The 24,880-nt window shown below is 40.6% G+C and overlaps 1 protein-coding gene across 1 annotated transcript in view; it reads right to left on the reverse strand.

Annotated features, from left to right (window-relative positions):
* The window catches only part of HPSE2 (heparanase 2 (inactive)), a gene marked incomplete at its 5' end in the record, with an annotated part of 527,684 nt that overhangs the window by 388,142 nt on the left and 114,662 nt on the right, over positions 1-24,880 (reverse strand). The window contains one exon of the mRNA XM_056531885.1: positions 17,734-17,888. Coding sequence (XP_056387860.1) covers positions 17,734-17,888 — 155 coding nt within the window. The remainder of the gene's footprint in view (positions 1-17,733; positions 17,889-24,880) is intronic.

Below are 24,880 nucleotides of genomic sequence, written 5' to 3' on the forward strand. Positions count from 1 at the left end.
GGTATGCACTAATGAGGGCAGAAAATGCGGTACAGTACACTTAAAAAATGTATTGGAGTAAAACACCAGCCAGTGATTACTTTTGCCTGCCCTTTCACAGTATCTAGGCCCTTGACAGATTAACAGGTACAAAATAGTACACTACTTAGATGAGGGCAGAAAAATGTGCTACAGTACGCTTAAAAAACTTATTTTTGCATAATACCAGCAGTACACAACAGTGCACTGTCGCTGTGTATTAAAGCCCAAAATTTCACTCTCTCAAAGACTATTAGGAATGGACTGCTAGGTATTATACCATCTACAGACTAGTATAACCAGCAGACCATTTGTTGTGGAACAAAGACACAGAGTTGCGCGGAATTTTTTTTTCTTCATCCTCTGCTGTTTCTCAAGCTGAGCCAGCTTGTTCAAATGTATGAGGCAACACACAAAGCTCTCTGCCCCTCTCAGTAACACACTGCTGTAAGAGTGACTGGGGGGTTAATGGCTGCAGTAAAAATTATTTTCTGTGAAAAATGCACTGCTCTGTCCACCAGAACGCTGACGTGATGATGAGGCGAAACGCTGCTGTAAAAAGCGTGTCTGTGTAACACACACAGCGCTGTCCTATCTCTCTGCAGTGAAAGGATTAAGTGACGAGCTGGAATATGGCTGCCAATTATATAGGGCTGTGACATCACAGGGTTGACTGGCTGCTGATAGGCTGCATCCTACATGTGATAATACAAGTGCAGAAGAGCATATTCACTTTGGAAAATACTGCTTTACAAAAAGATGCTGAATTTGAGTATTATTATACTTAATCCAGAAACTATTATATGTATCTATTTCAAAAAATGATTAGACCAAACAGATGAAAACTTCTAAAATTGTCTCTTCAATTCTCAATTATACAATTTATGCCTTTCAAACAGCGTATAACACGGACTTTTTAGGCTCAAATTTTTAGCCTAAAGTCTATCTGCGTGTTATACGCCGATAAGCCGCTGCAGTTCAATGATTTAAAGCGGGCGCTTTAAATCAATGAACTGCAGCGGCTTTGCAGGTGCAGAGACCTGCCGTCGCTGCCGGCTTCTCTGCCCCTGCCTGTCCTGGGGTCTAGAGCCCTGCTGCCGGCCCTTCTCTCCCCCTGGCTATCGGTGCCGCTTCTCTCCCCCTGGCTATCGGTGCAAGCAATGGGGCAGCGGTGCCGACAGACAGGAGGAGAGAAGGGGCAGCTGGCCCGTTGCCTCCCCCATCCCTGATTGTATAATTACCTGTTGCCGGGGTCGAGTCCATGCTGCTTCAGGCCTCCGGTGTGCATCCCCTGCTTCGTTGCTATGCGCTCCAAGATGCAATGACGTCACTCGTCATTGCGCTGTGCAGTGCATAGCAACGACGCAGGGGACGCACACTGGAGGCCTGAAGCAGCGCAGACCCGACCCCGGCAACAGGTAATTATACAACTGGGGATGGGGGAGGCAACGGGGCAGCAGTGCTGGCAATGGGTGCCGCTGCCCCTTCTCTCCCCCTGGCTATCGGCGCCACTGCCCCATTGCCGGCACCGCTTCTCTCCCCCTGACTATCGGCACCGGCAATGGGGCGCCAGCAACGATAGTCAGGGGGAGAGAACGGGCAGCGGCGCCGATAGCCAGCGGGAGAGAAGCGGCAGCAGCAGGGCTCTAGACCCCAGGAAAGGCAGGAGGAGAGAAGCGGGCAACGGCGGCCTCTCTCCCCCTGCCTTTCCTGGGGGCTTCTGCCGGGTCAGAAACAATGTATCAGGGTATACGCATGCACACACACGCACCCTCATTTTACCAAGGATGTTTGGGTAAAAAACTTTTTTTACCCAAATATCCTTGGTAAAATGAGGGTGCGTGTTATAGGCCCCTGCGTGATATACCCCGATAAATACGGTATTAACATGTCATAAGTCTGATATCTCAAAACCACAGATTTCATGACACTATACATCAGTGACCCCTGATTTGTTTAAATGAACCCCATAATGACAGGAGATGGATTTATATTGGTTGTTTGGGCAACTGCACCCCTCTTCCTCTGCACAGGTTTTGATAAATCTCCCTCAATATACATTTTATTCCAAGACATTGCTGCCTGTTACTGATACAGTGACAGGCAACACTGCTTTGTAATACAATGTATATCAATCCTTGTATGTCTTTGTTAACGGTGGTTGGAACAAACAGTGCTGTATACCGAAGAAAACCGTGGATAATTAGCGCCATCCTCATGAAAATTCTTAGGCCAGTTAGTTCAGAAGTAAGGTTTATTAATGCAATATAAGTTTCGAACCAGACCCCAGTTCTTCGTCAGGCAGTTAATACAGGTCATTATTAAAACTGCAGAATTTAAAACCCAATTTTAACTCCTTAACGATGCAGGACGTTAATACATGCCAGTGATCAGTGTAAAAGATCAGTGTGTGCAGTGTTATAGCCCCCTAGGGAGCTACAACACTGCAAAAAAAAGTTTAAAAAAAAGTGTTAATAAATGTGATTTAACCCCTTCCCTAATAAAGGTTTGAATCCTCCCCCCCTTTTCCCATTGAGCCCTCAAAAAATGAGCCCTCAACCCGCCCCGGGTCAGAATAGGACATTTTTAAACAAATTAATTTTCCTGCACGTAGTTACGATTTTTTCCAGAAGTACGACAAAATCAAACCTATAGGGTATCATTTTAACCATATGGACTGTAAGGTGTCATTTTTACTGAAAAATGCACTGCGTAGAAACGGAAGCCCCCCAAAGTTACAAAATGGCGTTTTTCTTAAATTTTGTCGCACAAAGATTTTTTTTCAGTTTTGCCGTGGATTTTTGGGTAAAATGACTAATGTCACTGCAAAGTAGAATTGGTGGCACAAAAAATAAGCCATAATATGGATTTTTAGGTGGAAACTTGAAAGGGTTATGATTTTTAAAAGGTAAGGAGGAAAAAAGGAAAATGCAAAAACTGAAAAACGCTGAGTCCTTAATGGGTTAATTCACTTCCGGTTCAGTATAGCGTAATTCACAAAATTATCTTAATAAAATGACAAAAAAAGAAAAAAGGGGGTCTGGGGAGAACGGGAGAAATTGGGAGAATGGGGACAAAGAGACAAAGAGGACTGGGAGAGGAAAAGAATAAAAAGATATGACTTAATATCATGCTACATGTTATAAAAGATTAATTCTAAAATCTCAGGTAAAATTTCACATTTATTTGAACTGACCATGAATGGCGCATGCGTGTGGATGTTTCTGACGGGTTTAAACCTTATATGTTTCTTGATCATGCGCACTGGATGGTATGGATACTATTTGGATTGTACGCATGCATACACTTGGTTCTAAGGATTTTAATGCCCCGAAGGTCCTGATGCTGCCGTGGAAAACTTTTTTTTTTTAATAAACTGGTGCCAGAAAGTTAAACAGATTTGTAAATTACTTCTATAAAAAAATTTCTAATCCTTCCAGTACTTTTTAGGGGCTGAGGAAATGTTTTTCTTTTTGGATTTCTCTTATGTCCCGACCACAGTGCTCTCTGCTGACCTCTGCTGTCCATTTTAGCAACTGTCCAGAGCAGCATATGTTTGCTATGGAGATTTTCTCCCGCACTGGACAGTTCCTAAAATGGACAGTAGAGGTCAGCAGAGAGCACCGTGGTCGTGACATAAGAGAAATCCAAAAAGAAAAACATTTCCTCTGTAGTATACAGCCCCTATAAAGTACTGGAAGGATTAAGATATTTTATTAGAAGTAATTTACAAATCTGTTTAACTTTCTGGCACCAGTTAATCTAAAAAAAAAAAAAAAGTTTTACATGGGAGTACCCCTTTAAACCTTAGATGTTTCTTGATCATGCACACTGGATGGTATGGATACTATTTGGAAAGAAGATTCCAAGAGAAAAAATATCCCAAAGGCATCTTAAAGGGTGTCACGATTCGGCTGGCAGGAGGTGGATCCTCTGTGCCAGAGAGGGATTGGCGTGGACCGTGCTAGTGGACCGGTTCTAAGTTACTACTGGTATTCACCAGAGCCCGCCGCAAAGCGGGATGGTCTAGCTGCGGCAGTAGCAACCAGGTCGTATCCACTAGCAATGGCTCAACCTCGCTGACTGCTGAGAAGGCGTGGGACAGAAGGACTAGGCAGAGGCAAGGTCAGACGTAGCAGAAGGTCGGGGCAGGCGGCAAGGTTCGTAGTCAAGAAGGATAGCAGAAGTTCAGGTAACACAGGCTTTGGACACACTAAACGCTTTCACTGGCACAAGGCAACAAGATCCGGCGAGGGAGTGCAGGGGAAGTGATCAGATATAGCCAGGGAGCAGGTGGAAGCTAATTAAGCTAATTGGGCCAGGCACCAATCATTGGTACACTGGCCCTTTAAGTCTCAGAGAGCTGGCGCGCGCGCGCCCTAGAGAGCGGAGCCGCGCGCGCCAGCACATGACAGCAGGGGACCGGGACGGGTAAGTGACCTGGGATGCGATTCGCGAGCGGGCGCGTCCCGCTGTGCGAATCGCATCCCCAACGGCCATGACAGTGCAGCGCTCCCGGTCAGCGGGACTGACCGGGGCGCTGCGGGGAGAGAGATGCCGTGAGCGCTCCGGGGAGGAGCGGGGACCCGGAGCGCTAGGCGTAACAAAGGGTACCTCTCATCAAATAAACTTTTGATATATTTTAGATTAATGAATGTTGAATAACTTTCCAATAGCATGTTAATGAAAAATATGCTTCTTTCTATTGTATTTTTCCTGATCAGTCCTGTCGGCAAGCATTTCTGACTCATGCTGGAGTCATAAACAATCAGAGCTGCCACCCTGCTTTGTTCACAACCAAACAGGCTGTGAACAAAGCAGGCTGGCATCTCTGAGTGTTCTCCTTCGTGAACAAAGCAGACTGGCAGCTCATAGTGTTTAGGACTCCAGCATGAGTCTGAAATGCTTGCTGCCAGGACTGGAAAGGAGACCCCTAGTGGTCATTTCTTCAAAGTGGAAAATTAAATAGAAAGAAGCATATTTTTTTTATAAAATGCAATTGTAAAGTTATTCTGCATACATTAATCTATAATATATCAAAAGTTTTTTTGATGAGAGGTACCCTTTAAAGGCGTCATTGGACAGAGTAAAATAAATAAATAAATAAAACACAACGTGAATGTTTAAAAACCGCCATAAACAAAGAGGACAAAGCAAAGATTGGGGAAGAATATAGCATGTTTAGTTTTGAATCCAAGGAAATAAAAACTATCCTAAAAAGAAATTGGCACATTCTGAAAAGTGATGTTCATTTAAAAGATAAAATCAAAGAACAACCACAAATTATGTATAGACGGGCCCCTACCCTAAAGAACCTCCTTGCTCCGAGTCAAATAAGACAACACAGACAAAAGAATAAAAGTGCGCTTCTATCAGCTGGAGTTTTTGGATGCAACACTAAAAGGTGTCTTTGTTGCAAAGAAATCAAACATAACACAAAGGAAATAACCTCAAGAGAAATAGGTGAATCTTTTAAAATAAAACAAAGGCTTACATGTCAATCATCTTTTGTGATCTATGTGATAGATTGCATGCGTGGGATGCAATATGTAGGGAGAACTATGCAACCACTTCACTGTCGGATGAACAAGCACCGACAGAATATAAAAAGGAAGTTCCAGTTGCATGGTTTATCCCAGCATTTTTCCATCAACCACCTGTTATCAGTAAACCCAGTCAGCATCACACCTATTGAACAAATTAAAGAAGAAAGCGCTAACCGCTTTGAAACCCTGAAAGAAAGGAAATCTTTTGGATATATAAGTTTTCTACCATCACACCGAGGGGTCTGAATGAAATTACAGAAACTATAATATAGCCCTAACTAACTGAAGACCATGCTGAAGTTTATACAAACATCATCTAGTAAAATGGACCAAATACCTCTGATGCTGAAGTTGCAGCATTAACATCACTGGAACTAATTAACTGCAAGGTACCAGCTGCATCAGGACCTCCGAAGCTTTAAAATCCACAGAACCAAGTGTACGCATGCGTGCAATCCAAATAGTATCCATACCATCCAGTGCGCATGATTAAGAAACATATAAGGTTTAAACCCATCAGAAACATCCACACACATGCGCCATACATGGTCTGATCAAATAAATGTGAAATTTTACCTGAGATTTTAAAACTAATCTTTTATAACATGTAACATGATAATAAGTCATACCTTTTTATTCTTTTCCTCTCCCAGTCCTCTTTTTCTCTTTGTCCCCATCCTCCCAATTCCCCCCCCCCCCCCCCCCCCCCTTTCTTTTTTTTTTTTTTGGTAATTTTATTCAGATAATTTTGTGAATTACGTAATTTGCTGAACCAGAAGTGAATTAAAATTGTGTTTTAAATTCTGCTGTTTCAACAATGACCTGTATTAACTGCCTGACAAAGAACCTGGGTCAGGTTCGAAACTTATGTTGCTTCAATAAACCTTACTTCTGAACTAACTGGATGGAGCTAATTATCCACTGTTTTCTTCAGGATACAACACTGTGTGTTCCAACCACCATTTACAAGTACCTTTACCCCTGCTGAGCACCGGGTCCACGTGGAAGCTGCCACCTCTATATCGGAAAGACGCACCCCAACACCGAGCGAGTCTACACACACAATCAGGTGTTGTGCCCTCAGCACAATACATTCTGGTAAACTGGGTAGATTCTAGTGGGGATTCCATTGACATCTAACATACTGCACTAGGAGTGCCCTCTTTTTTTCCTCTTTTGTTCTTATGATTCTTGTCCACAAAGTTTTATCTTCCAAAAAATCCCCAACATCTACCCCCCAACAAAAGTTTATTATATATTATTAATATTTGTTTAGGGTCAGACTAAAACATTATTATTTGATAGCGTTGTTATCATAACACAACAAAAATGTATGAGAACTTTATTATTATACCAAAAGGTGTATTATGTAAAAAATAAAAAAATTGAAATAAATTTGGATTTGCCTTTTTACCACATTTCCCTCAAAAAAATCATAAAAAAATAGTCAATAAACAAACAAAAAATCCCCACGACCTTTTCTGCAAAAGAAAAAAAAATATATATATATGGCCACATTTATAAAAAAAAAAATATATATATATATATATATATATATCTTTTTTTAATTAATTTCTGCAAAGGCTCGGAGCTGACAGGTTTCCATTGATATTCCAGTATTTTTGACAGGTACACTAGCACTACAGACTACTCTATTCTTATGGTCAAAACATGACAACCCTTGATGGTGAAACATGTTCCTTTGGACATGTGGTGCTGACTGTTGCAACAATTTTAATGCACGTTTTTGTGTGTCAAAACTTAAAGTGTACCTGTCATTAGCAGAAACTTTTTACATAATATAGAAAATAACAGTATATGTATATTTGTGATATACATTGGTTAAAAAATGTGTATATGTGTACCCCTGCAGCTATTGCCTGTGTGTCTTTGTGAGGAGTCCAAATACAGGAAGTGTGGACAAGCAGGGCTCTGTACACCGAGGACAAGCAGGGCTCTATCCACTGAGGACAAGCAGGGCTCTGGACACTGAGGACAAGCCGGGCTCTGTACATGGAGGACAAGCAGGGCTCTGTACACTGAGGTCAAGCAGGGCTCTATCCACTGAGGACAAGCAGAGCTCTGTACACTGAGGACAAGCAGGGCTCTGTGCACTGATGACAAGCAGGGCTCTGTACACTGAGTATAAGCAAGGCTCTGCCCACTGAGGACAAGCAGGGCTCTGTCCACTGAGGACAAGCATGGCTCTGTGCACTGAGGACAAGCAGGGCTCTGTACTCTGAGGACAAGCAAGGCTCTTTGCACTGAGGACAAACAGGGCACTGTCCACAGAGGACAAGCAGGGTTCTGTCCACTGAGGACAAGCAGGGCTCTGTCCACTGAGGACAAGTAGGGCTCTGTACACCGAGGACAAGCAGGGCTCTATCCACTGAGGACAAGCAGGGCTCTGTACACTGAGGACAAGCAGGGCTCTGTCCACTGAGGACAAACAGGGCTCTGTCCACTGAGGACAAGCAGGGCTCTGTCCACTGAGGACAAGCAGGGCTCTCTCCACTGAGGACAAGCAGGGCTCTGTACACTGAGGACAAGCAGGGCTCTGTACACTGAGGATAAGCAGGGCTCTGTACACCGAGGACAAGCAAGGCTCTTTGCACTGAGGACAAGCAGGGCTCTGTGCACTGAGGACAAGCAGGGCTCTCTGCAGTGAGGCTCTATGACACGCTCCTGGATAACACATGAGGATGATTGACAAGCCAGGAGCCTGCACAGAGCTCTGTTTGTCCTGCCCTTATTTACTGTATTTGGAACCCTTACAGAGACAAACAGGCAATAGCTGCAGGGACAGCATTATTTTCACCCAAAAATATGCAATTTTTTTTAACCAATGTATATTACAAATATACATATAATGGTATTATCTACATTATATAAAAGGTTTTTGCTCAGGACAGGTACACTTTAAGCGTCCACAGGCTTTTCACAAACCCTACAGATGTATTAAAAAATCCAACAGAATTGTGAAGGTAAGGAAAAATACTGTGATTTTTTTTGTATTATAATGTTTCTGTTATTGGTTTGTCTAAATCTGATTGGCGTGCAATGCAGTATGCTACTATTTTTATATACATGTGCAAAATTTGTAAAGCTGGTGAAAAAGAAACCAGTTGGTTAAAAAAATCCAAACAAGGAAAAACTTACACCAATAGTTAATCTGGGCCATTGTCGCTCTCTGCACAATGAACATGTACAGTAGTTGAAATTTTCTTGCCAAGCAAGTTAATAACACAGAGCGTGAACTGGTAAATATTGGAATAAGATGCTTTAAATTGCCAATACAACCCCAGGGCCACGTGATAGCAGCTTAAAAATGTTGAATGTAGCCAGATTTAGTTGTCAATATGAGAAAAGAAATCTGTATTTGCCTCAGCAGTGAATTCTTGAAGATTGATTTTAGCAAAATCCTAAATAGACTAGAAGTGTGGACAGATAATTTGTGGTCGAAGTTATACATTGGGGTAACCTGCTATAAATTTGAGAATTTTGTAGTAAACAATAATTTTGTATTTGTGGGGCAGGATATAACCCATACCACACCTTTTTTGATTTACAGATTCCTAAATACTCACCACATGTGCCCTCCCCCTGCTCACCCAAACACAGTTGCTCAAGCTCTGTTCCAGATTTAGGTGATGAAAACTTCAGAGCCCTACTAACAAGTTCTGCAGAAAGGTTCATGGGGAGAGGCTGCTACTTTCCTTTGTTGCAACCAGTGCACTTGAAAATACAAATGAATAAAGCAAAACAGACAGGCTCACACTGATACAAACAAGAACATACACTGACAGCTAACATACAAAATATGGGCCACGTGTAGCCTGCAAAATTAAATGTGGCTGTAATAGTGGTAGAGGTGAACGAGCCGATCCCAGCGAACCTGGTCTCGTTCAGAACTTTGGGGGAAATTTAGCTCTCAGGCCAATCAGGAAACAGCATAGGGGTAAGTTTAAGAGGCTGAAAACTCCATGCACTGCATTGCGGCCGCCATTTTGGAGAGAAAGAAGAGAGAGAGTGGACAGTGCACAGGAACTAATGATCTCAGAAAGCCTTTATTCAATTGAAAGCAAGCTGAGCAAAGCATTGAGCAGTGGGCTGACATCAGATTGACTAGTTCTAGGTCATCTCAACTTTGAACTAGTTGTCAGTGGATTCCTCATCGTCTACAGTTACATGGAATGGTAGATATGTCCATCCTAAATGGTCTGTTCCATCATCTCTGTCTTTGCTTTCCTTACTAGTGCTAAACAGAAGGATAGCATTAGCCAAAAAGAGGAGTTGTGTGAGGACAGTCAGCCTTTGGAGTGTGTTGCAGAGGTGATGGATGTGAAACTGTGGCCGAGAATAGCACTAGTGGGAATGGTGGTGGTAGGCTTAGTGGGGGATACTGTAAGGCCCATTATCAGACATCCAAAGTTCATGCAAAGAGGAGTGGCGGGGATCATAAGGAGTTTGACAATAATTATATAGTGTTGGACAGGACGTGAGAACAAGGTGAGGAGGAGGGTGGTGGTCAGTGAAGCCGAAGTAGGGCAAGAACATATGTGAAATGTAACAGTCTTAGGTCTGCTGGTCTGATCAGCTTAGGTGACAGCGATGCTGCTGCATCTGTAGGCTCAAGAAAAAAAAATTCCAGAAAAGGGGTCTGATGGTGGTGTTCCTGTCTGGTATTGGAAATTTCTTGTGTGGAAATTCTTTTCTACCTTACCAGATGCAGTAAACATGGCACTGTGCTATCTCTGCAAACAGAAAGTAAGCCGTGGCAAGGGTACTAGTATAGGAACTACGTCTCTATGTAGGCACATGGAGCAGCATTACATGGCGGATTGGGACAGTTGAAATACCCCACAATGTAAAGAAAACCTTGACCCTGCTCCTACTGCTGCTGATTCTCCAGATCTCTCTCATCTGCCTAACAGCCTGGTTCCATCCACATGTCCTTCTCCTCTATCCCATCAGTTATCTATTGGAGAATCTATCTTATTCATTTAATAGTATTTGCCCAGTCACCCTGTTGTAGTGCACATTAATTGGCACTTGGTCAAGTTGTTGTTGTTGATGCAGGTCCTACCGTACTATTTTGTTGACTCAACGTCATTTAGACAACTAATGTGGTATGCCCAGCTCAGGCGGCGCAAACCTAGTTCCCATTATTGTGCCAAAAAAGTCATCCTTGCTTTGCACAATAATGTGGCTGAGAGGGAGGGCCACCTCATGCAATTATTGGTATAGTAGTAAGTACTGTCCATGCCATGGTAGATATTTGGAGTAGTTGCTATGGCCACTGCCGATACGTGTCTTTTATGGCCCACTGGGTCAACATCCTGCAGAACAAGGCTCCACCACAAGGCCAGGAAACAGTAGTGACACTTTCCTGGTTGTGTTGATTCGGTTCAACTTCTGACCCCTGGCGTCCATCCTCCTCCTCATCCAGGTCCTCCTCCACGGACATCTTGCATCTTTACATAGGGAAGAGTGTAGCTTACCCTAATCCTCCTTGTTCCTTCATCAATGCAAAATCAAGAGCTGCCACGCAGTGTTACATCTGCTAAGCCTGGGCAAGAAAAGCCACATAGCTGAGGAGTTGCTGCCCTATCTGCAGCAGGAAGTCTCAAACTTACTTTCTGGTCACAATCTGAGATTGGGAAATGTGGTCGATGATAACAGAACAAACATTTTGGCTGCTTTGCATCTAGGTGGCAAAACATACTCTCCATGTATATCTGGGTTTAGGGGGGGAAAAAAGGGGCAGAGCTTCCTATGGCACAGTACATTTATATTACTACAAAATGCATTTTTATTACTACAATTTACTTGGAATTTTTTTATCATTATATATGAGATGTTATGTGTCTATGTTTAATTTTATATACCAAGGGACATTTTTCCCTTCGTGTTGTCAGTTTTTAAAATGTATTTAGCACACGTCATTACTAAGCGCCAACCTGACAAAGAGCGTCATTCACACCAAGCGGCCTCTCAATCAAGATGTTTTGCGCGCTTCCTAACAAGTACAAATAGTGGATGTGTATTTTGAGTTTTATAAGCCATTGTTCATTGAGAAAGAGGCTACGTTTCGATATGCAAAATAAAAAATTAGATTCTATATTTGGATTGTTGTCATTCATGAATGGATTGAGCCCACAAATTCCGGATTTTCTTGTGGTCGCTGTACCTGATTCGACACACTCTCCATGTATGGCATATGTACTAAATCTTGTCAAACATTTCTTGGACAATTGTGGTGGTCTTAGTGATGTGCTGGCTATGGGAAGGAAAATTTGCCTTCAGTTTAGCCATTTTTATGCCAAAATGGTCTTCCTTAGCGCCTCATTAGTGTTGCTATGATATTCCCAATGGAGCAAACGCTAACGGTGACGCTCACATTAACTTAGCCTTAAAACCACTTTACACTGCATGAATACCTAGGTGACCCTAGCAGTGTTATAAAGGGTTTTAGAGCTTTTAGGCAGTGTTATATATGTTTTGAGGCTTATTTTATTGCCAGTTCAAGGAGAACCTGTTCACGGCGGAAAAAAACTTTTTAAAAAGAAATTCAGTGAGCCTACCAAGCTGAACTTTTGAAAAGTCTGCTCAACTATGAATAGTATTTACAGTATATTATTTTTATTTAGCTAGTAATGGATCCAAATCTAAAAAAGAAAACATACATGTTTCTCTCTATAGTCCGCTTCTGATATAGCTCTGCTCCCAAATGCACCAAAAATGCATTTGTGTACCTGAACATCTCTTTGAACATTTTATGTTAGGCTGGGCTTACACCAACATCTGTAAATGATAGTTTTTAAGTAGAAAAAAAAAAGCCACAAAAGTTATGTAAGTAATCCTTTACAAAATCCTTAAAATAGATCTATCATCACAATATGGTATTCTATACTATCTGATAAGCTATCATACCAAACATCACATTTATAAGAAAGAAAGCACTGGACTTATGGGTATGAGACTTGGCTATGTATGGCTATTTGCAATCCCAGAGATCTTTCACCTACTTATCAAAGATTGGTGGCTACTGGGTATACACGCAAAAACATCAGGGGAGAGTATTACATTAGATTCAGTTTCAGCCTGTCTCCTTGTGATAGCTTTCTGCTTGTCATTTCTTACATGCAGGGTCAGCTTCAAACTGTATCTCTTAGGATATTTTAGAGAATCTGCTCACAGCAGAAACAGACAGCATGAGTCAGGGGAGTTGTATAACTTTGAAGTTCATTATTGTATGGACTCACCTACTATACCACTGCTCTCCTGGTCTCTTAGATAAGGCAAAAATTATCTATTTGGTAGCATGTGCATAAAGGAACATACAGGGGGGCAGGATGGAGCTGAGTTGGGAAAAGGATCTGAGAGTTGCCAGAAGAGATCTGATGTAACCCCGTAGTTCACAGTATGTCAGCCCCAAAGGAGAGGCTGACCTACTAGCAGGAAAGCATGTAATTAACTGGTTTTCAGACTGAGGATCACATGACACAGCTAAGGGTTTAAGATGTGTGGTGCAGCTGACCTGGAATGAAAATGCAATTGCACTCTAAGTATACTGACAGTGAGTTAACATTACAATGCATTTGGAAAGTCTCCAGACCCTTAACATTTTTTCACAATTTGTTAAGTTGTGCCTGTGTGATACAATTAAAACGATTCAAGTTTATTCCATTAATCTGCACTCAATACTCCATAATGATAATGTGAAAACAGAATTTTAGAAATTATTGAAATTTATTATAAAGGAAAAAAATGAAGATTTTGCATGAACATAGGTTTTCAGACCCTTTGCTATGACATTTAGTTCTGGGGGCCTCCCAATTCTCTTGAGCATCCTAAAGATTTGACTACATCTTTGATGGAGTCACGGGTGGAAAATTCAGTATATTGGATTTGGAAACACACATCCCTGTCTATATAAAGTTTCACAGTTGACAATGCATATCAGAGAAAATCAGTGGAAAGAACTGCCTGTAGAACTGAAAAACAGGATTGTGTGAAGGCACAGATTTGGAGAGGGTACAACAAAAATTCTGCTGCACTGAAAGTTTCAAAGAGCACAGTAGTATTTTTAAATGGAAAAAGATTGGAACAGTCAGGACTGTTCCAGGAGTGGGCCACCTTACCACAACAAACAAATCGAGAGAGAAGGGCTTTATTAAGAAAGATGACCAAGAACCAAATGATCACACCAAAGATCCTGTGTGTGGATTGGAGAAACTTCAGGAAGATCAACTATCACGGCAGCCTCCACCAATTTAGGTTTTATGACAGAGTGGCCAGAAAGGAGTTTAAACTTATTAGTAAAAAAAAAAAAAAATATGAAAAAAACAACCAAACCACTCTTAGACCGTGAGAAACTCGATTCTCGGGTCTGATGAAACCAAGATTGAACTTTTTGGCCTCAACTCTAAACATCAAGGCTGGAGGAAACCAGGCACTGCTCATCACCTGTCCAAACCATCCATATAGTGAAGCATCGTGGAGGCAGCGTCATGTCTGGAGGAAACCAGGCACTGCACATCACCCCTACAGTGAAGCATGGTGGAGGCAATGTCATGTCTGGAGGAAACCAGGCACTGCACATCACCTGCCCAATATCATCCCTACAGTGAAGCCTGGTGTAGGCAGCATCATGTCTGGGGTAAACCAGGAACTGCTCACCTGCTCTACAGTGAAGCATGTAGGGGGCCGCATCATGCATTTTTTCTTTCTTTTTTTAAAATAAATTAACAAGGATTTCTATAATCTGTATTAAACTTCCCATTATTGGGTATTGAGTGTACATTGATGGGGCAAATTCTAATTGTATTTATTTTATTTTAGCACAAGACGGCATCTAACAAAAGTGTAAAAAGTTAAAAGGTCTGAAGAATTTCTGAATGCATTGTACATGGGCAAAACAAATCTGGAGTCGTTCTTTATTTCTGCTCTAACCATTATAACAATAATACAATACAAGCACAAAAATTTAGAAAAGAAATGATAAAAAGTAGAGATTCACTTTAAATAGGACAGTTACCTCTCACGAAAGTACTTATGAATGTACAAAAACATGTAAGTTTGCTGTAAGGAAAGGCTCCTTTCATTGATTTAATTTATTTCAGGGTATTATGAAACTAATGGCTCACATATTCACATATGGCATGTTTGTTCTACAATTATCTGCAACTGTTCCCTACATCAGAATGGGGTTTGTAATAATCAATCTCTTTAGAAATATCAGATAGATTTTCAGTTTTAGGGTAGGGCCACACATGCTGTATTTTGCTGCGTATTTGCTGCTGCGTATTTTCCTACCCATTGAAGTCCATGGGTAGCAAAATATGAAGCTAATATTGACACCCATTGACTTCAATGGGTAGGAAGATACGAAGGAACAAATATGCAGCAAAATACAGCACGTGGCCCTACCCTAAGGGTACATTTATACGTACAGGATCTGCTGCATATTTTCTGCTGCTGATTTTGCTACCCATTGACTTCAAGCATCAGGTATGTGTGAATGTACCCTAAAAAATGTCTGCAAAAAATCTGCTGTATTAGTTTTAAAGGAGTACTCTGGTGGAAAACAATTTTTTTTTAAATCAACTGGTGCAAGAAAGTTAAACAGATTTGTAAATTATTTCTATTAAATAATGAATCTTAATCCTCCCAGTACATATCAACTGTCCAGAGTGGGAGAGGTTTGCTATGGGGATTTGCTCCTGCTCTGGACAGTTCCTGACATGGAAAGAGGTGTCAGCAGAGAGCACTGTGGTCAGACTGAAGAGAAATTCAAAAAGAAAAGAATTTTGCTGTGGAACATACAGCAGCTGATAAGTACTGGAAGGATTAAGATTTTTGTAACAGAAATAATTTATAAATCTGTTTAACTTTCTGGCACCAGTTGATTAAAAAGAAAAAAAAATCCCAATGTACCGTACAGGTGTACACCTTCAATGATTAATTTGTTTTATGATCTAAATAACAACAGTTCTCTTACAGGGTGAAAAGAGTAAAGGAAATACATAATTTTTTCCCGGTTTAACCTTTTTACTGCTAAAATGTATGTAACACATTATATTAAATGATACCAGGATTGATATTATAGGTGCTGTACTCAGGATGCAACATTTGCTTAAAGTTGGGGAGTTATAAGACATTTTTTTTCTTTCTGATTCTGTGTGTGTGTATAAAGCAGTTAAAACTACAACTCCCAGCATGCCTGGACAGTTGTAGTTTTCAAACAGCTGAAGGCACCCTGGCTGGGAAACACTGATGCACGTCTCTTACTGTCATTGTTTTACCATTCAGGATCCAGTGACTCCAAGGAAGGGATGCAGCAGCTTTTCTTCATATTCTGCCGCATTCCTCTTCCCCACCTACCCTTTACCAATTCTGTTGCATATCTAATAACCATCTACACCTAATCAGGGTATATGTTGACTATGTTGCTCAGATTTATACTAGAATCTAGAACATTGTGTGTTCATTTACCTCTGGTGAAGTTCAAATGATATGTGCATGTTGACATAGACATTAGTGGAATGTATAAACTCTGCATTTTGAGCTCTGCTTTAAAATCACAAACAAAAATCTGCAGCAAACATAGCACATGAGAACATGCCCTAAGGGCTTGTTCAGACTATCCGCTATGGAATTCCACTTAGAAAATATGCTGCAGCATCCTCCAATTGTTCTCAGTGGGATTCTGCTGCACCATTAACACTACAGAATTTCCATGAAAATTACGGACCCCAGACTTAAAAAAATTAAATTAAATTAAACATTGCCATCTAGAAGGCGCATTTCTGTGTGGTCCTAGCGACAGCTTGTTTTGCCAGCACCCACTCCAGAGATAATATGTGGACATTGCATAGTGTGAATGAGCCCTACATTCACACTACTCAATTTGAGCACGGAATCCTGCTCTGAAATTCTGCTGCATGAATCTAACATTGATGTGAATGTATTTTCTGTTGACCCAATGGGTATTTTAAATTCCACGCAGACTGCTTTGCCATCAATGGTGAAGACACAGGTCCACAAAGTCAGAGCACTGATGGATTTCGGGGATCGCCACTGCAAATGGAATCTCCATCAAGATTATCTCCATAAAAGAGTACTCCAGTGTAGAAAAACGTATCCCCTATCCAAAGGTTAGGGGATAAATTTTAGAATGCGGAGAGTCTGACCGCTGCAACTTACAGCAGTCCCTAGGAAAGGGGCGTGTCGACTGCTGCAAGAAGTGGCGGCTGACACACCCTCTCCATGTATCTCTGTGGAAGAGCCGGAGATACAGTGTTTAGGTATCTCCAGCTTTCCCATAGAGATACATGAAGGGGACATGTTAGCCGCTGCTTAGTGGGGAGGTCGTCACGCTCCCTTCCTGGAGACTGCCAATGTGCCATTCAGAAGATCGCGGGAGGTCCCAGCAGTCCGACCCCCTGAAAACTAAAACTTATCCCCTATCCTTTGGATAGTTGATAAGTTTTACTATACTGGAGAACTCCTTTAAATGGGCACTGTCATTAAACATGATTTTTAATATTTGATTCCTTATGCCAAATAAATAACTTTTGTAATTGGCTTCCATTTAAAAAACAAAACATTTTATGTTAGTTGTTCTGCTGTATACTTCTGGCCACCAGGGGGTCTCCCTTCTTGGCCAGAACATATTCCGTCTGGTCAAAATCTCAGATTTTGGTCTCCTGCTTGTAATGGCAGGAGACCAAACTCAGGAAGTGTTTCACTGCACAGAGCCTCACTGACAGCTGCACAGACTAAAAGCTGCACAGACTGAAAGCTGCAAAAAGCCTCACTGAAAGATACGCAGACTGAAAGCTGCTGCACAGAGCTTGAGGTCTTCTATTCATCACAGCACTGCAATGATGTGAGGGCAGAAGTGGTCCCCCAGCAGGCTTCAGTGATGTCATGTCTGCTGGGAAACCCCCTCTTTCTCCTGCAGGGAGATTGCACTATGTGAGCAAGAAAAAAGGTAAGATACAGAGCTTTTTAGGGCTCTGAAATTTAAGGGTGGGAGGAGTGTTAGGAGAAGTTAGGGAACATAGCCAGCCTGAGTTAGTTTAGAAAAGTTTATTTGGTGACAGGTACTCCTAAAATATGAAAACAAATATAACTCATGCGTATAGAGGCTGTAAATTCTTACCATCCTCATAATTTTTCAGAATTCCATCAGGACCAGGTCCTCTATTCTTTGCTGGGTTCTTGATGTTTTGAAACTGTAAGAAATCCGTTCTCCTACCTCCAAACCTCAAGTAAGCCGGGGACAGACCACGGGCGAGAGTCACTAGCCTTTTGGAGCTAGGAAGCAAAAAAAAAAAATTATTATTTAATTTATTATTAACAACCACACCTAATCTATATACAATGTAACAAGTAAAATAACTTAAGTTAAATAACTTCACATGTAGACATACTTTGTATGCTTTACAATTCTTGTAGTATTGATCAGCAGCTGATTTAGTCAGCTGCCAATTGTGCAAGTTCTCCAACTTAAAATGATAATTTTCATCATAGGTATACCTCAACTATAAGAGACATAATGAGAAAAGAAAATCCATAAAATCATATTGTCTGATTTTTAAAGAATTTATTTGCATATTATGATGGAAAATAAGCATTTGGTCAATTACAAAAGTTCATCTCAATACTTTGTTATATACCCTTTGTTGGCAATGACAGAGGTCAAATGTTTTCTCTAAGTCTTCACAAGGTTTTCACACACTGTTGCTGTTTTTTTGGCCCATTCCTCCATGCAGATCTCCTCTAGAGCAGTGATGTTTTGGGGATGTCGCTGGGCAACACAGACTTTCAACTCCCTCCAAAGGTTTTCTTTGGGGTTGAGATCTGGAGACTGGCTAGGCCACTCCAGGACCTTGAAATGCTTCTTATGAAGCCACTCCTTTGTTGCCCGGGTGGTGTGTTTGGGATCATTGTCATGCTGAAAGACCCTGCCACATTTCATCTTCAATACCCTTGCTGATGGAAGGAGGTTTTCACTCAAAATCTCACGATACATGGCCCCATTCGTTCTTTCCTTTGCATGGATCATGTCGTCCTGGTCCCTTAGCAGAAAAACAGCCCCAAAGCATGATATTTCCATCCCCATGCTTCACAGTAGGTATGGTGTTCTTTGGATGCAACTTAGCATTCTTTCTCCTCCAAACACAACGAGTTGAGTTTTTACCAAAAGTTCTACTTTGGTTTCATCTGACCATATGACATTCTCCCAATACTCTTGTGGATCATCCAAATGCGTTCTAGCAAACTTCAGACAGGCCGGACATGTACTGGCTTAAGCAGGGGACACGTCTGGCACTGCATGATTTGTGTTACTGATGGTAGCCTTTGTTACTTTGGTCCCAGCTCTCTTCAGGTCATTCACTAGGTCCCCCCATGTGGTTCTTGTGATCATTTTGACACCACAGGGTGAGATCTTGTGTGGAGCCCCAGACCGAGGGAGATTATTAATGGTCTTGTATGTCTTCCATTTTCTAATAATTGCTCCCACAGTTGATTTCTCCACACCAAGCTGCTTGACTATTGCAGATTTAGTAATCTTAGCCTGGTACAGGTCCACAATTTTGTTTCTGGTGTCCTTCGACAGTTGTTTGGTCTTGGCCATAGTGGAGTTTGAAGTGTGACTGTTTGAGGTTGTGGACAGTTGTCTTTTATACTGATAACAAGTTCAAACAGGAGCCATTATTACAGGTAACAAGTGGAGGACAGAGGAGACTCTTAAAGAAGAAGTTGCAGGTCTGTGAGAGCCAGAAATCTTGCTTGTTTTTAGGTGACCAAATACTTATTTTCCACCATAATTTGCAAATACATTCTTTAAAAATCAGGCAATGTGAGTTTATGGATTTGTTTTTCTCATTATGTCTTTTATAGTTGAGGTACACCTATGATAAAAATTACAGGCCTCTCTCATCTTTTTAAGTGGGAGAACTTGCACAATTAGTGGCTCACTAAATATTTTTTGCCCCACTGTAGCATAGATTACTAATAATGATATAGGGGTGAGAATTATCATTGTTGTATTTAGAAACAAAGTCATTTATTTTTGCTTTGGTTTTGCTTACGTGCAACATATTTATCAAACTATTGCAGGGGGGTTGATAAATTTGGCACACATAGGCAAAGGGCAATAAATCACTTCAGAACACCACTTTGTAGGATTTCTCTTCTCCTCTGCAACTTTTCTGCATCTTTTTACTCCTTTGTGCAATAAATGTGCGACTTTAAAAAAATAATGCTCTCCAAAGGCAGTTATGTAAGCCAGATCTGGACTGGTGTAGTTTTTTGATATTTTTTAGGGGTTTGCAGTTTTTTTGTGTAAAAGTTGCATTTGATAAATTTGTAACCACTGAAAAGTAAAATTCCTGAATCACTCCACATTGAACATTTTCACAAACTTGCTTAACCTCTGGATCTCATTAATTGAATTGTCGCAAATCTATGCAACCTGCATCAATCAATGCCCCAAAGATAGGCAGAAAAAAATACCTTCAAGGACAAATGTCCCTCATAGAGAACTTGAGTTCTTGAGTTTCTCTACTACTGAATATACTATTAATGTTACTTACTTACAATAATAAGTTCATTTCAGAAAGAAAAAAAAAAAGAAAAAAAAAAAAATATATATATATATATATATGTAACTGATGCATACGTTTAAGATTTGTAACTTCACAGTGTTGACATATGGCGTGAAATGGATGTATGGCACGTATTTGTAACTTAATGTGATAAGGATCTGTAAATGCGCCATACTATTTGATCTAAACCAAGCAATATGTAAAACAACAAGTAAATGTTCAAGATAAAGTTCAAGAAATGCAAACAAATTACATGAAAAAAAGTCTTGAGTTGTGGCTATTTTTGAATATCATGGTTTTTATGAGTAGCAATGAGCATCATGCTCTAGTGCTGAAATATAAATCTTGTTTTTCCAGTGTTTACCTGATTCTGGTTACATTTTCACTGTTGTTTAGTATTATGTGATATGTGATAGAGGAACCATGTCTCAATTTTGATCACGGATGGTTGGACACGCCAGAGGGCAGAAACAATGGGTGCCGGATGCCATACAACTGATGACAACTTGTCATCAGTTGTGGCATCAGTTGCATTGAGATCTAGGCTGAGTTCACCTACGCTGGACATATGTGAACCCAGCCTATCAGATTTTTCATTGGGGCTCAGAAGCTTCAGTATAGGCTCTGTTCCCATCATGTTTGAGTCTTCCTTTACAGGTATACATCTGGAGGGCTTTGTTATGTATATTTCTGATGGAAGGCTTCAATGTATGCTACATTACATGCATATAGTGCAGTGTTTTCCAAACAGTGTGTCCTTAGCTGTTGAAAAACTACAACTCCTAGCATGCTGGATACAAACTGTTTGGTAAGTACTGATATAGTGGAATACATCGCCCATAAGCTCCTATGTTTCAAAGAAAATAGTTTTACAGAGCACCAATGGCTGTTCTACATAACCATTTTTAATTATGGATATTCTTCTATTCTACTATGCGGTGACAAAGATCTAAGCAAATATAAAATAATATAAGGTTGGAATAGCTTTTTAATGGCTGTTTTGGATCTGGCTCTATTTCAGGGCTTGAATATTCAGTATGGACAGTTTAAGGATTTTTTTCCATTTAAAGCTGGGTTCACATATTTCCGGCATAGATGAACTTAGCCTAGATCTGGACGCAACTGATGCCACAACTGGTGACAAGTTATCCAATGTTTCTGGTGTGTTCAACCATTCAACCTCAAAATTGAGATGCTGGATGGATCAAAAGAATGGGATCAGTACTGGCATCAGTTTCCCTCTGGTGTACGCAGGAGGGAAACTATGTCGGACGCCTGATATATGTGAACCCAGCCATACTTGTACATGATCATTTTGAAATGCAGACATGAAATACAAATGCAGAATGAGAATCCATGTTCCTACAAACATCAAGTGTAAGACTATAGTAATGTCATAAGTCTCTCTTAAATATATATTTATTTAGATATGAGATAGATAGATAGATAGATAGATAGATAGATAAATAAATAGATAGATAGATAAATAGATAGGAGATAGATAGATAGATAGATAGATATGAGATGGATGATAGATAGATATGTTAGTATTTTAATATCTATTTTCATTTGCATTTTCTCACATATTAAAGATACGAAGAATAAAATTGTTATACAAATATGCAAAATATACAAAATATGCACCTGTATTTGGGTTCCCGTATCAGGTTTTTGATGTAAAACAGATTCCTCAGAACCTGACTAAACTGTATCAAAACGTGTGTACAAATTGTAAACCATATATGGTTGAAAACCATATATGGTTTGAAAAATGATGTCCGGTTGCATCCGTTTTTTAAGAAAAAACTCATAAGTTTTTAACTTTTCACTCCATTTTGAATACAGTTTCACTTCTTTGTTTGAAATTCCAAGAAAAAAAACTGTGCAAAGTCAAAAACCGTATGGACCGTACGGTTTAATACAGTTTTTCACCCGGACCAAAAAACATGGTAGACTACGGTTTTGGGTACGGGTAAAAAAATGGACAAAACCGTATAAGACGTAAAATGGACTAAACCGGATGATGCGTCAGACATACGGTTTACAATGTTAAGTCAATGCATATGATTTTCTATACAGTTCCATACGGTTTTTAACTTGAAACCGTATACGGGAACTGTATAGCAAAAACGTGGTGTGCATGCATCCTTTCACACGTTACCAAAGACCCTTTGAGAATAGCTTACTTACCTACAACCTAAAAACAAATATACAAAAAGACAATGGCCCAGATTTATCAAACTGTGTGACAGAAAAAATAGAGGGATTTTCCCACAGCAGCCAATTACAGCTCAGCTTTCACTTTACCAGAGGTCGCTAGCTGAGCTATGATTGGCTTATATGGGAAAAATCACTAAAACATTTTCTCTCACACAGTTTAATAAACCTAGGCCAATGAGTGGTGGTCAGGCTGTGGTGTTTATTTAGGGGTAACATATTTGGCAAATGTAAACATTTAATCACAACAAAACCAGAGTATTATTATCATACTTAAAGGGATACTCCACTGGAAAACTTTTTTTTTTTTTTTTAAATCAACTGGTGCTAGATTTGTAAATTACTTCTATTAAAAAATCTTAATCCTTCCAGTACTCATCAGCTGCTTTATAATCCACAGGAAGTTATTTTCTTTTTTAATTTCCTTTCTGCCTGACCACAGTGCTCTCTGTTGACACCTCTGTCCATTTTAGGAACTGTCCATAGTAGGAGCAAATCCCCATAGAAAATCTCTCCTGCTTTGGACAGTTCCTAAAATGGACAGATGTGTCAGCAGAGAGCACTGTGGTCAGGCAGAAAGGAAATTGAAAAAGAAAAGAACTTCCTGTGGATCATAAAGCAGCTGATAAGTACTGGGAGGATTAAGAAGGATTAAAAAAGAAAAGGATTAAGATTTTTTAATAGAAGTAATTTACAAATTTGTTTAACTTTCAAGCATCAGTTGATTTAAAATAAATGTTTTCCAGTGGAGTACCCCTTTAATAAACATTGCCAATAAGAACGAAGTTCACCAAATTCTTCGGGCAACAAACCCCCCTCTAATAAACAACAGGACACCTTAAAAGGGGAGGGAGAGGTGCTCAAATCTTCTTGACACAGTGAGTCCAAAGAGGGAGAGCGGACGCCGCAGCTGCCTTAAGTCAGCTCGGTACCCCTGCCAGAACTGCAGCAGCCAATCAGTTCAGGCCTGCAACAAAACGCCAGCTGTAACAGGTATACAATTAATAGCAGGTAACAGGGAGAAAGAGGGGGACAAAATAGTTAACTAAAGGAGGCTTATCCAAAGAAGTAAAAAAAAGGGGGGTCCTGTTCCTGTGTGCCACCCTTGGAAGAGGAAAGGTTGTGCCCCTTCTGTTCCTATTTTAATGCTCCTTTGCTATTAAAAAGCTGCAATTCCGAGCATGCTGGGAGTTGTAGTTTCGCAACAGCTGGAGGCACAATAGTAGGAAAACAGTGATTTAAAGGGGTACTCCACCCCTAGACATCTTATCTCCTATCCAAAGGACCCCCGCGATCTCTTCTGCTGCACCCCCGTACCTCAGCAGTCTGGAGCTATGTTTGCGGTGACGTCACAATACCCCGTCCCCTGTATCACCCGTCATCAGCCACGGAACAAACATAGCTCAATGCTGCTGATGTACGGGTGCAGCAGGAGAGATCGCTGGGGTCCCCAGTGCTGGGACCCCCGCGATCAGACATCTTATCCCCTATCCTTTGGATAGGAGATAAGATGTCTAGGGGCAGAGTACCCCTTTAAAATATACCCAATCCCTACCCAATACTTTTTCTCAATGTGGTAAAAATTTGTGTCCACTAGTCCAAATATAATTCACTTTCTTTGCTGCAAACTATTTCTTTCTTCTTTAAACCAGATTATAACATTTATATTTTACTGCAAAAAAAATTAAACAATTTGCATACAATGAATTGTCCTTAATACTTATGGATTGACCATTGATAATTGCTAGGTGTATGGAGTGAGATCTTTACCAATAAAGGTAGGGACAATTTCACTATGACATCATGTACAAGGACACAGAGTCCTTACAGTTCAGTATTACAGAACAGTAGGGGCTCCATTCCATGGTGTCTTCATGAGGAATAATGTTCTGCATTGCTTCCAGTGAAGAATATCTCTGTAATGCTGTATGCCATTCAATAGAGCATGCATTCTTTTTGTTTCTCATAGTTTCCATATGGATTTACAGCCTTAAAGAGGTACAGTAAAGTAAATAATCTATACAATACAGATCTAGAATATGTATTTGTGCATAAGCCTTTAATTATTCTGAAAATAATGGTCAACTTAGTTATCCTTAGATACATTGAAACTTCACTAAAGATTAAAATTCAGAGGGTACAATGTAGAATAAAACAATATCTGTAATAACAAACACCCCAGACGTAAAATTCTCATGTGTCATAGGACAGAGTTAGGGCACTCAGGCCATATTCACACGGCGGAATTTCCAAGTAAAATCTGCCAAAAAATTCAGCTCTGATTTTGCCCTAAAGTCCTTGACAAAGCCAATGCTGTGGCGAAACGTCGAACAGGTGCACGTGTCTAAGATTTTAAAGGGGTATTCCGGGCAAAAATATTTTATCCCCTATCCAAAGCATAGGGGATAAGGTGTCTGATCGTGGGGGGCCCACTTCTGAGACCCCCCACGATCTCCCTGTAGCACTATGCTGATTCTG

The sequence above is a fragment of the Hyla sarda genome, chromosome 7 (genome assembly GCF_029499605.1).
Source record: "Hyla sarda isolate aHylSar1 chromosome 7, aHylSar1.hap1, whole genome shotgun sequence".
Classification (NCBI taxonomy): domain Eukaryota; kingdom Metazoa; phylum Chordata; class Amphibia; order Anura; family Hylidae; genus Hyla; species Hyla sarda.